The sequence below is a fragment of the Micropterus salmoides genome, unplaced genomic scaffold, assembly GCF_014851395.1.
Source record: "Micropterus salmoides isolate LMB-PRFRI ecotype aquatic unplaced genomic scaffold, ASM1485139v1 Ms_hic_scaffold_4, whole genome shotgun sequence".
Classification (NCBI taxonomy): domain Eukaryota; kingdom Metazoa; phylum Chordata; class Actinopteri; order Centrarchiformes; family Centrarchidae; genus Micropterus; species Micropterus salmoides.
In genome coordinates, this window is record NW_024043372.1 from 3,935,177 (window position 1) to 3,948,377 (window position 13,201).

Below are 13,201 nucleotides of genomic sequence, written 5' to 3' on the forward strand. Positions count from 1 at the left end.
ACGGCATCAGCCTACTACTAGTAGCCCCGTTTTGGCCGGCACGAGTGTGGTTCTCGGATTTAATATCGCTCCTCGAGGGCCCGCCCTGGCAGGTCCCTCTGAGGAGAGACCTGCTGTCCCAGGCGGAGGGCCAGATCTTTCACCCACACCCGCCCTGTGGCAGCTATGGGTCTGGCCCCTAAGGGGGCGCAGTTCTTAGAGGCGGGTCTGACGACAGGAGCAGTCGAAACGCTGCTCAGCTCCAGAGCCCCGTCCACGAGAAGGATGTACAGCCTAAAGTGGAATGTGTTCACCACCTGGTGCAGATAAGGGGCGGCGGACCCAGTTACCTGCTCGGTAATTGTGATATTGGAGTTCTCAGCACCGTTTCTCCGCTGGCCTCTCCCCTTCCACGCTCAAAGTATATGTGGCTGCCATTGCAGCATTCCACGCCCCTCTGAGTGATGGGCCCTTGGGGAGGCTTCCGCTGGTCGTGCGCTTCCTCCGTGGAGCCCAGAGGATGAGACCCGTGACTCGTTCCAGGGTTCCCACCTGGGACCTGGCAGTGGTTCTCAAAGCGCTGGCTGAGGCCCCCTTCGAACCCCTGGAGTCGGCTGAGGCCAAGCACCTGACCCTTAAGATGACCTTTCTCCTCGCTATCACCTCTCTGAGGAGGGTGGGGGATCTCCAGGCACTGTCGGTGTCTCCCCGATGCCTGGAGTTTGCCCCGGGGAGGGTCAGGACCATCCTGCACCCTTGTCCAGGTTATGTCCCTAAGGTTCCGGCCAGACTGGCAGGGTCCACGGTGCTGCAGGCGTTTCATCCCCCACCTCATGTGACGGCGGAGGACGGGAGACTTCATCTGCTCTGCCCTGTCAGAGCGCTGAGTATTTACACTCTGAGGTCTTCCCGGTGGAGGAAAGCAGACCAGTTGCTGGTGTGTTTTGGGTCCCCCAAGGCTGGGCTCCCCGCTTCTAAACACACCATCAGCAACTGGATCGTTCAGACTATTTCCCTGGCCTATCAGGTGCGCAGTTTGCCTTCACCTATGGCTGTAAGGGCTCACTCTACTTGAGGCATGGCGGCTTCTAGGGCCCTCCTCATAGGGGCGTCACTCCAGGATTTGTGTGATGCGGCTGGCTGGGCCACCCCTCACACTTTTATCCGGTTTTACAGTCTGGACCTGCCTTCTGCACCCGGCACCCGTGCGCTCTCCTCCTAGTCGTGCCATCAGGTTCTGCACGCTGGGGGCAGGCGGTGTTTCGGTGCGGCCTAAGTGGGTATCTCGTTCCCATAGTGTTGTCACCGACGCAGTTCGAGTTCCCTCGAAGGGGAACGAGACACTGCGTCGGTCCACCACACCTCACCCCGCCTGGAGTGCCCTGCTTCATAGAAAGGGCTAATGTGTCCTATGTGCCGCCGTGCTTATATACCCCCTCCGGTTACGGCGTCACACACTACCGTTCTAGTAACACCAATAGGATTGGAGTAGTTTCATTCATAGTTCAGCCCTGCCACGCCCAGGGGCGTTCCCATAGTGTCGTCACCGACGCAGTGTCTCGTTCCCCTTCTTGGGGAACAAGGGTTACATACGTAACCCGAGACGTTCGGTTCATATCAAGGTGCAGACTAGGTGTGTGTGAGTGTGGGGAGAAGAGTAGAGGAGCAGATTAAAGTAAATCAACACTAAACTAAGGTGGAAAATTACCTACTGTTAATACAAATAGCCCACAATATACACCGTTACCGAGCCCACCCTCCACCGGCCGCCGCCACCCACAGTTGCATTGTGTTCAACAGTCTGCGGAGTGGGTGTCGTGGTTCTGTTTCTCGGATCCGCGACACGAGACCGTGGACTTTAGGTGTCGCGATTTCAGTCAAGACCAAAACTTTGGGAATATCAATAAATTGTTTTTGCATTGTCTGATTTATTTGTTAATAATTTATTCAAAATAATTCCAGAATTAAATCAACATTTTATTTAATCACTTATTTTGATTTAGAATACATGATAAAGATAAAACCTTAATGTTCAATTATAACATTTAGTTTTTCTATTACACGTCGGGTTTTTTTGTCAAATTAACAAAACATTTGGCTGAGGATGAATTAGAGTTTAGGAGGTAAATGTAATCATATGCATTTTGTTGAAGAAAACTCAAAAGTAGTTCAAGTAGAGTACTGAACAGAAGCAGTTAAGTCACCTGAGATCAGATGCAGAGCAGTCAGAAGAAGCAGAGGCTCAGTTCTGACATGATGTGGAGACAAAGATCAGGCAGGCCAAGGAGAGGTAAAGCAGGAAGAGGACAACTAGCATGTCTGATTATAGTTTCTTATGAGGAAAGAAAAGAACAAGTAGAGGTAAAGGAAGAAAAGGGGGAGAAGGAGAAAAAGGCGTCAGGTAAATGTTTGATACCAAGAGCATCACTGAAAGTACAGGAGGATGAAACGACAGCTGGAGATCTGGACGAACAATATAGATTAACTGTATGTAGTTTCTATGGCTCTAGGAATAATTAGTTCATCCAGTGTTTAAAGTGCATAAAACAGCTCTGCCAGCCTGCTCAGCATTACTGGAGCTTCACAACTACGAAAGGATTTGAACTGGTTTTCTGCCACCGGACTCCTGAGAGGGAAAGCAGGCAGTGGACCAAACCACTGTGAGGCACGAGAGGGGGGACTCAAAATGTTTCTGAACTTAAAAAGCACTTTTACTGCCCTGTTTGCGTTTTTATTGTTTTACTATTTACACAATTATTATAAGTATATATGTAGCCCGTCAGACCGAACGAGATGTTTATACCGGCCTTGATGCAAGGCAGGAGCAGCCAGCTACTTTAGCACGGCTCTACTGTTGTTTGCTTCGTAACGTTCAGTTTAGATTTTTAGTAATTTTACTGATACTCAGGTGAAAGTGTCTCCTGGTGTTTTGCTCTTTCTGTGTCGGAGTTTGCTCGCTCTTGAGTTCGAGCACACGCCTGGTTGCACTCTAAAAACTGCACCGCTAGTGGCCCGTTTAAGGAAAACACTCACCAACAAGTAGCTGAATGTGGAATATTTGTCTTGGCTGAAGAAGTGGAAAATCACAGCTGTAGTTTCCACTGTCGGTCACCTTCGTATTTCTAATGATGATGGAGGTGTTGCCGTACTTCAGCTCATCTTGAAAATGTGAGACGCGACCTTTGAACTGATGATCTTGACCTGGACGGCCGTTGTTGTAATGAATGCCTCCATCATAAAAGAAAATCTCCTTCTGACCATCTTTCTTCCAGTCAAAGACTTCTGACTCCACGTTCTCCTTGGTGCTGAGTGAACAGGGTAAAATGGCGTCACGTCCTTCTTTCACAACCACTCTGACGTCACCCGACCCTGAAAGAAGAAGTTTATTTTAGTTATTATGTTCAAATCCATCAGGTTCAGACAGAACATCAGATAACACATTTACATGTCACCTCAATGACTCTGAAACACCAGTTTATAAACACGTTAGTTAGTCGGCACATTATTTATGGAGATTTTTCATGTTGGCGTCATTTAAGAATATTTAAGCTGACATTAGACAGTAGGGCTGTTTCAGAAAGCAGGTTTAACAAACTCTGTGCTCAGAGTTGAGTGAGTTGAATTTCCTTAATAAATCATAAAGTGGTGAAATTCTCGTAAGTTCTACATTGGATTTTGAACAGCTGTAACCTGATGGGACTAAATGCTGATGACAATAACATAAGATTAAAATATAAGAGACAGTTTTTAGTTGAAAATGTGTCTAGCTTCAAACTGACTGTAAAGTTTCAGATGTCCATTTTACATTAAAAAAATCTTGCGTTTTTAATGAAATGATGTCAAAACACGTCTATAAGCAGCAAACATTGAAAAACTCTTTAAACCACATTTATTTGTTTCGGCTGCACCAAAGCCATCCTCACTCAAAAAGAAATTTAAATAATGCCTTCCTGGTGATTCTTACACCCTTTTCTTCTCCTTCTGTTCCCAACACCCCCATCAGATTCCAGTCCCTCCCTGCTTCCTGAACCCTATCTTGAAATATCTGTCTTTCCAACTCAAACAATATGCAGTGCAAAATGACATGTTCAACGTTTTCTTTAACCCCACAGTTTTCACATTTTTCACTCTTCCTTTTCCCCAATAAAACCAAGGTGCCACTCAGTCCTGTGTGATCTACTCTTAGTCTGGTCATAATAATTTCCTCCCGCCTGCTCCTTTCGCTATAATTTTTATTACTGACAGACATTTGTGTTTTACAGTAACTCCTTCCTTTCCTGTCTTCCTCCCACCATTTCTGCCATATTTCACTACCTTTCTTCTTAATGGCTGTTTTTCCTTCTCCTTTTCCTAGGAGGTATTTGAACTGTTATTTCCTTTTGTAATGCCTCTTTTGCTAGTTTGTCTGCAATCTCATTTCCATTTACTCCCTCATGAGCTGGCACCCAGCAAAACTGTACATCTATCCCTCCCTGATGTAATCTTAATAAGCTGTGAAACATTTCAGTAGGTCTTCTCTGACAGATGTCATTGACTGAATGCTTTTAATAACTGCTAAGGAGTCTGTGCATAATATCACCCTATCAGGTCTGACCTCTTCAACCCACTGTAATGCTATGATTTCTGCTGTATATACAGATAGCCTATCTGATAATCGTTTTGAGATATTTATTTTGAATTCTGGTATATGTATTCCAATTCCCACACATTCCTGTTTGTTTTAGATCCATCTGTATAGATTCATTTAAAAAATCTTGCGTTTTTAATGAAATGATGTCAAAACACGTCTATAAGCAGCAAACATTGAAAAACTCCAAAGCCATCCTCACTGAAAAATACTGACATAATCTCCAACAAGAAAACTAAGACAGAAATGTTTCAATGGTGCAACTAATTACAACATGACAGATGACAGATGTTCATTAGTTTGATGCAGTATTAGTAATGTAGCTAAATGTTTAAACTGTGTGGTGAAACTGATGCTAATCTGATGGCTTTATAATGTCCACACTGACTTTGACACTGAAATTAAAGAGCAACTGAACCTGGTAAATGATACCAAAAGACGTTTCCATCCTCATTCAAGATACTTCTATAGTTCTGACTGACTGGTGGGGAAACTCAGTCTTGGATTCTGTAGTGTGTTTTTTACTGCTCAACATCTGTCTATAAACTATTAACGTCCTAGTTAGTTTGCAAATTATGATTTTGTATACAATAATTGATGAAAGCGGCTAACGTTAGCACGTTAGCTTGATAACTACATAAATTGGTTAAGTAGTGGACATTTGTTCTTACCGACTGGAAGTCCAAGAGTTTTTCGACACAAAGTCAGCAGACAGAAACAGAAGAAAAGAAGCTGACGAGCAGTCGACATGTTGGTAAAGTATTTTGGACTAGCCGTCAGAAACATCAAGCTAAGATAACGTTTTGTTTTTAGCTAACTAAGTTCTTCCTTCGTCCTGCTTCTTCCTGCTTCTTCTTAGTTAATGGCGGATTGCAGTGCATACCGCCACCTGCTGTACTGGAGTGTGTAACATCATTTCACTCAGCTATCAACCTCAATAAGGTGCTCTCATATTCTGTTCACCAACCCAGTGTCTTTAAGAAATTTAAATAATGCCTTCCTGGTGATTCTTATACCCTTTTCTTCTCCTTCTGTTCCCAACACCCCCATCAGATTCCAGTCCCTCCCTGCTTCCTGAACCCTATCTTGAAATATCTGTCTTTCCAGCTCAAACAATATGCAGTGCAAAATGACATGTTCAACATTTTCTTTAACCCCACACTTTTCACACTTTTCACTCTTCCTTTTCCCCAATAAAACCAAGGTGCCACTCAGTCCTGTGTGATCTACTCTTAGTCTGGTCATAATAATTTCCTCCCGCCTGCTCCTTTCGCTATAATTTTTATTACTGACAGACTTTTGTATTTTACAGTAACTCCTTCCTTTCCTGTCTTCCTCCCACCATTTCTGCCATATTTCAGTACCTTTCTTCTTAATGGCTGTTTTTCCTTCTCCTTTTCCTAGAGGTATTTGAACTGTTATTTCCTTTTGTAATGCCTCTTTTGCTAGTTTGTCTGCAATCTCATTTCCATTTACTCCCTCATGAGCTGGCACCCAGCAAAACTGAACATCTATCCCTCCCCGATGTAATCTCAACAAGCTGTGAAACATTTCAGTAGGTCTTCTCTGACAGATGTCATTGACTGAATGCTTTTAATAACTGCTAAGGAGTCTGTGCATAATATCACCCCATCAGGTCTGACCTCTTCAACCCACTGTAATGCTATGATTTCTGCTGTATATACAGATAGTCTATCTGATAATCGTTTTGAGATATTTATTTTGAATTCTGGTATATATTCCAATTCCCTCACATTCCTGTTTGTTTTTAGATCCATCTGTATAGATTTTTAGATAATTATGGTAACTGTTTCTCAGATAGCTGCTAGTCCGTATTCCCATTTCCTCTTTTCTTTTCCAAATCTGTTTTTACGTCTGGATAGAGCCAAGGTTGAATGTTACTGACTGGATCGGGTGTGGTGAAATCTAATGCTTCCATTCTGTATTCCCTGACTCTCTTTTCCCCCGTCCATCCGAACCCATGCCCCGGAAACTTGAAATATTCCCAACAATCCTTTGTTATCTCCTTTGCAGGGTTTTCTTTCCCACTTCCTTTCAATCTGACCCAATATGCTAGCGCTAGTTTCTCTCTTCTTAACTCCAGCGGTGTCTCTCCAGCTTCTATGAGTATTGTGTTAATGGGAGTTGTCTTAATGGCTCCAATGCATATCCGTAAGGCTCTGTATTGTAATTTATTATTTCCAATGTTGTTTTTGCTGCTGCATCATATACTATGCAACCATAACCTATTGATGACCTCATGCATGCTCTATATATGTCAATTAGTGACTGTTTATCTGCACCCCAGTCGCATCCCGCCACCACTATCAGTAAATTAATAACTTTGTTTGCATTTAGTTTCCAATTGCTTTATGTGCGTTTTCCATGTGTACTTACTATCAAACCACAATCTCAAATACTTAAATTCATTTACTTTTTCCATTGGCTGCTGATATAGAAAAAGCTTTTCTACATGACACTTTCGCTTGTTTGTGAACACCATATAACAGGATTTGCTCGTTGATATTTTAAATCCCCACTTGAATGACCACTTCTCTACTTTCCCTATTGCTTTCCTAATGTTCTCTAACACATATGTCTCATTTCTTCCTCTCATCCATATGGCCCCATCATCTGCTTACTCTAACGAGAGCATCTGTTGTGGAGCGCCCTTTCCGAAATCCATGTCAGAGCTATGGGTCTATAATTACCAGGATTGGTTGGGTCTTTACCAGGTTTGCTAAACTGTAGTATAACTGCACTTGTCCAACTTCTCGGTATTATTCCATCCTTCCATATTTCATTGAACAGTCTAAACACTAGCTTAATTTACCCTACTGGCAGCTGTCGGAACATGGCATAACATAACCACAGATAGTGTGTCTTTTAATGATCCATCTCGTTTGCTTTTTAGTCTAGTAGCCTCAACTGCTTTGACTCCCTGAATCTCATTTTTAACGTCTTCCATTGACATATTCAAAGGGACTCCTGATATAACTCCTCTAAGCTTTGCTGTTGCTCCTGGGATGTGGGCCTTCATCCTTTCCCCTTCAAGTGTGGACATACTAAGAATCTTTTCTTGTTGTTGTTTGCCGCCTGCATGTATCAGTATTTGTTTATTGTTCAAAAATCTTGCAAATTTGATTTTGCCAATCTCCTTCTCAATCGCCTTGGTAAGTTTAATTGGGTGATAGTGTCCACCATCCTGATTGAACTCAATTATAACTTTCCAATCGTTTCCTTGCACTTTCTCCATATTCTCAGGCTTCTGTTTCTCACACTGACTAGCTCTCAGTTTCTTGTTATTACTTCCCTCGCCGGTCTCGCTATGTTCTGACCAACTTTTCCCTCTCTCTCTTTCTCTCAAGTCCCTTTTCAATCTTACAGATCTGGACATCATCCACTCCATCTCATCCCCATCTGAACTATTTGACATGATGTTACATTCACAGTACAGTTTATGCAGATCCGCCACCAAAGTTCGATCCTACTATGTTTTCCGGCCACCGTTTGTTCACTCTCTCCACGTAGCTCCAAACCGCCTTCCCGCTCTCTCCGACGGACCCGCCTTCCCCGCTAACTAAGTTAACGTTAAACGTACCGAATAAAGCCTACTAAAAAGCTCTTGAATACAATACGTACAATGCAATTTGGTATAACTTGTCCGTCTTAACAACTAATAATTATAACTTTGGAGCACAAAGACTTGCAATTAAAAGAAAGATGTATACATCGACACCCTTACACTATAGCCCAAGACACCTTTTTGTTGTTTGCTTCTGATTCACACAAACAACTTCCGATTCGACAACTTAACCTGGAAGTAAAATGAAATTTACATTGCTGAGCGACAGAATCTCAGTTTTCTGCACCTTAACTTACTGCTTTGAAAGCTGTTCGGCATTTTAAGCAAAGCCTCAAGGCTGTCTGAAACACCTTTTCTTTTTTTTCCTTTTTATTTGTTAAAATGAAAAAAGGGCGATTTCACTGCTTTTCCGGGTCTGGGCATCTCTGGATAATCCGTAATTCGTTTGTAATTATAAAACAAAAATACCGTTTATCTGTTTTTTGTTTTTAAACGAAACACCAAATAACCATTTCACGTGGTCTGTTCCTTTTTTGGAAGGGATAGTAACGGTAAAACCTTCAAAATAAAACTAGCCCATGTACCATGTAGTTAAAGAGGTAATTAAAGAGTTTTTAGTAAGTTATAAAACTAAACTAAAACTGGGTGTGAAAAAACACTTTAGTTAACTGACATAAAAACAATAACTAATAAAATAATAGCTCTGGCTGTTATGGCGAGAACTAAACATTTGTAAGACCATTGGTGACCTGTAACTTCAGATTAAGACGAGTGAACTAATGTTATATGTAGTTTAGGATCGCAGTTAGCCTGTTTATTTAAGTTTATATTATTTAATTGATATTTTAGTTTCCTAACATATTTACAGGCCTTCTTACTATGTGGAAGCTCAACCAGCAGAGGTCACTCTGCCTCCTTCTGTGGCGCCAACAGGCAACAAGAGTTTGACCTTGTTGTACACTGCTACCAGAGGAAGCTGATCACTGAGTTTGAAGGGTGTGCACAACTTCACCTGCCTTCCAGCTTCTCTTTCTACGGTGCTATAGCTGCTAAAATCTCTCAGCTTCCACCATGCCTTGTTGTTTATGTGTAGATACAGAGGAAGAATCGTTACTGTGTGTTAGAGCATGGGAGAACAGTGGATACTTTTAATACAGCCCACACCCCTAATACTGTGTAACTATAACAAGTAGAGAACAGAAGAAAAAGATGTTCTTTCTTTACAACTGTCTGCATAGCTTATTCATATTGTGTAATGAATGAAAATAAATAGGCCTACTAGGCTCCTCTCTACTTTGACATTTAAGATTAGCTTGTTTGATCCACCTTCATACACATGTGACATTACTGTACAACTTGAGAAAGGTGAGTTGTTTTCTGCTCCAGCCTGCCTAAAAGAAAAGCGTTTTGGGATTAAATGGACTTTATTAGCTGCTGCAGTGCAGGATGAATTCAGAATAGACCCATTTCTCACCTTATTATTCTAAACCATGCAACGAAGAAGAAGAAATGCATAAGAAATCCTGGGACAAAATCTGTCCACAAATACTGTACAGCATGTAGTCTGATGAACAAGACTTGTGTTATAGCTGACTTGGGCAGTGAAATGTTTAATTTTTTTAATTCATGTGGTCATAGTTGTCCACAACTCAAATCAGAATATAAGAAGAAATGTTTTATACCACCTCAAGAAGGCTTCCTATCAGAAAGTTAGGAAGGTATTTCAAATGTACAACTGCAGTACTTAAATCTAAGTAAAGTAATTTCCCTGACATTTTTGTGTTACTTTACTTTTAATAGACCCATGTAAGAGGTTTTATACTTCCTGTGAGTATAATCCAATCAATCTTATTTTCATACTGTATATCCGTTGTGTAATTTGATAAATTGTGTTGTATGTCGTGCTCGCATCTCAGAGAAGACTCTGACTGCAACATGCGTCTTTGTAAAGAGAGAAACAGACAGAAAAAGTCTCTAACTCTGCCTGTCAGCTCGCTCTGCTCCGTTAAAACTGAATTTACCATACAGAATTGAATACGAGTGCACTCCAGATTTAGCTGCAGCCAGCTGACCGTGTGCTTCTCCCTATACCGCAGGTCTGTGTCCATGCATGCAGCAAACTGAAAGCACTGTCTGTCGGAGCGTCTACATGAAAAGAGAAGGAAGACATTGCTGGTAGTATTGTCTTCAGAGTTGTTAAACACCTCAGCGCACTGAAGGAAGCCATCTGACTGTGTGAGGGGCAAGATCGTTGATGTCTGCAGGCAGAGTAGGAGCTCTCCTGTCTGACTGGTCCACCAATAGCAGGGAAGATGACCCCTTGAGACACAGCCCCTCCTCATTTGCATAATGAGGCAGAAATGCATAAAGAAATGTAAAACGGACAGGAAGAAATAAAAGAGAAAGAAAATAAATAAGGTAAAAAAATACAAAGGAAGAATAAAACAGACAAAAATATTAAAACACGCACATAAATAAATACATTTAAAAAAGTAGTAATTAATAAATAAAGTTGAAGATTATAAGGGAGAATAAATAAATAAGGTAATTATAACAAAAGGTGAATAAATAAAGCTAATTAAAATAGATATATATTTATGTCTCCTTGTATAATTTAAATTACTGCCTACATTTATTTACTTTATTTTTTTGTGCATTTAATCAGATGCTTATTTATTGAGCATTTATTTATTTCTGAATTTGTCAGGATCCGTCCTCCATAATCAAGTAGTATGGAAACGTTTCCAGTCAAACCAGTACTTCATTTGATCTGTTCGATAAACAGATCGCTGCAAAAATGTGCCTGCACCTGCTTGTAAGTCCATGGGTGTTTTTAACAGCCCCTTCACCTTCGGCTGCGGTCTCAGGTGAGGGGCGAGTCCGCTGGTTGCAGAAAGAAGACAGTTCCATTAGAATTAATGGTAAAATGTTGCTACTACTAAACACTTTCATAATGAGTTTATGGTCTCAGTCGCTAGTCTTCTTAAACACAGCATGATGTTCATTTAGAAAATTATGGTCCTATTTAGGGGGAAAGAGACAATAATTCAGCATATGCTTTTGAGAGGGATTATTCTGTGATTGACAGGTCGCTACCATGGTGACATGTCATGTTTGAGTCTGTTAGTATGTTTTGTTAACCTTTTTATTTTTTTAAATTGTAACCGTGATTACATTTAAGTTTAGTTTTTTATATCCAGGATGTATTTAATATATGATTAAACATGTTAACAGTATAACACAATTTATAAGTCTTTGGTTTTGTTGTAATACTGATAAATAACTTTTGGAAGGAGGGACAGTAAAATTGTCTTCGGGCCAGTAGCCTAAGTTTCAAACCCACTGGCCCGGTGAGGCCAGTTGCAGAAAAGTTTGACGTTGAGCCCTGGACAAGAATATAAAAGAATAATATAGACTATTTTTATATGGCAGTTATTTACATGAGCAATATCAGATTTATAAGTGTAAACATTTACAGCTTAAGCAGAATAACAAAGCAAGGTGACAGATAACTTGTGGTAAAATTATCCTCTAGCTGTTTCTGCAGAAGGAATATTTGATTGTAATATCGCCAGATCCAAGATGTGACAATGAAGCTACACAAAAATAATAAAAATGTTTACATTCCATGATTACAACGTAAATCTATTTTCATTTTAGCTTTGTTGAAACTAACATGTCCAATAATAGCCCATAAACTACACGCGTTAGCGCAAGTTTACTTATTGATTTAATAACTTATTACATCGACGTATTTAACCCGCAGTTAAGTCGCCTGAGCGCCTTATTTATTTCCGCAGTCAGGTGTTGCCTGCAGAGAATTTCATGCACCTCGCGGGTGTTAAAGCTCATTTATGCTGAGAAAGAAGTGGATGTAAATCTCGACAGGTAGCCTATATCATCTGTTTTGCCGAATAATGCATCCACCTCTTAAGGTCCTCTTCAGACACTTTAATGTAGGCTACTTATTATTATTCAAATGCGGTTATCACCACATATGTTTGCTGAATCTCAATGAATGGTAACTTATTCTAAGTGTAGCCTAATAAAATATTAATGACTCTAAACGTTCATAAAACCTACTCAGAATCATTTCTCACCATTGATGAACCCCACTAAGATTATAGCGATTAAAAGCATTGTTTGGAGGTGCATGCAATTCTCGGCAGGCGTGCAAAACTCAGAAGCACGAGTGGCAACACATTTCCTTTCATTTGAAATTTGTAGAAGTTCTTAGCAAAAACTGGGTCAGGATCGTCGCGAAAACTGCCATTGGCCCTCCGCCTATATTAGACTCGGGGTATTCTATTGAAGAATATACCACATTAAGATGCTAATGAGGATCCAACTCACCAACATCCTCCATACAACCCTCACCATCTGTGACCTCTCCTTTCAGCTGCCCCACCACTAACCTGATGATATATGACCGGTTAGCTGCTTCTGTAGCTCCCACCGACACATCAGACAGAAAGGACTCCTTTTTAAAAATCATCTCCACACGTTCCTCTGAATCCGTTTTCAAACTCTGCACTCAGCCGCCTTTTTCCTCTTCCTCTTCTGTGTTGGTGGTTGTTGTTGCCAGCCAAATGGTGCATTACCGCCACCAACTGGACTGGAATGTGGAACCAGACATTATGCAGAAATAAAAAAAAGAGGAAAAATTTCCAAATTTCTTTGGCTAGAGCAACTTATAAGAACCTAAAAGATGTTAAACGCACTATCCCTAGTGAATAACTGCCTTGGTGCAGAAATAAAGTCAATGTCTACAACTTTTATGCAAGGGCATCACAAAGCATATATTGATTTAAATTGATTTAGTGTGTTAACTCTAATTAATTACAATGTTAAAATTCAAAGCCTGATTAAAACCTGAAGGCGTGAGTAATGAAATGTTCAATTTGGAAAGAGAGGAATTATGCTGGCCAGTGAAATCCTTCTTCTTTTGCAGAGCTGTAGAAACTTTAGACCTTGTCCAAAGTCCCAAAATGTTTCCAACAGGTCCATGT

At 40.9% G+C, this 13,201-nt stretch overlaps 1 protein-coding gene across 6 annotated transcripts in view; it reads right to left on the reverse strand.

Moving 5' to 3' along the window:
* Nucleotides 1–12,721, reverse strand: part of LOC119886065 (butyrophilin-like protein 10) — a 35,462-nt gene extending 22,741 nt beyond the window's left edge. For 5 of the 6 annotated variants that reach the window (XR_005441424.1, XR_005441423.1, XM_038696563.1 and 2 more), the window contains exons 1-2: nucleotides 5,278–5,449; nucleotides 3,013–3,348 (exon numbers count right to left, since the gene is read on the reverse strand). Coding sequence is in view for 4 of the 6 variants with exons in the window: in XM_038696563.1 (XP_038552491.1) it covers nucleotides 3,013–3,348; nucleotides 5,278–5,392 (451 nt within the window). In the remaining 2 variants the exon portion in view is untranslated. Of the gene's footprint in view, nucleotides 1–3,012; nucleotides 3,349–5,277; nucleotides 5,450–12,607 lie in introns of those variants that run through there. The other variant, XM_038696564.1, reaches the window with a different exon arrangement.
* Nucleotides 12,722–13,201: the final 480 nt, after the last annotated feature.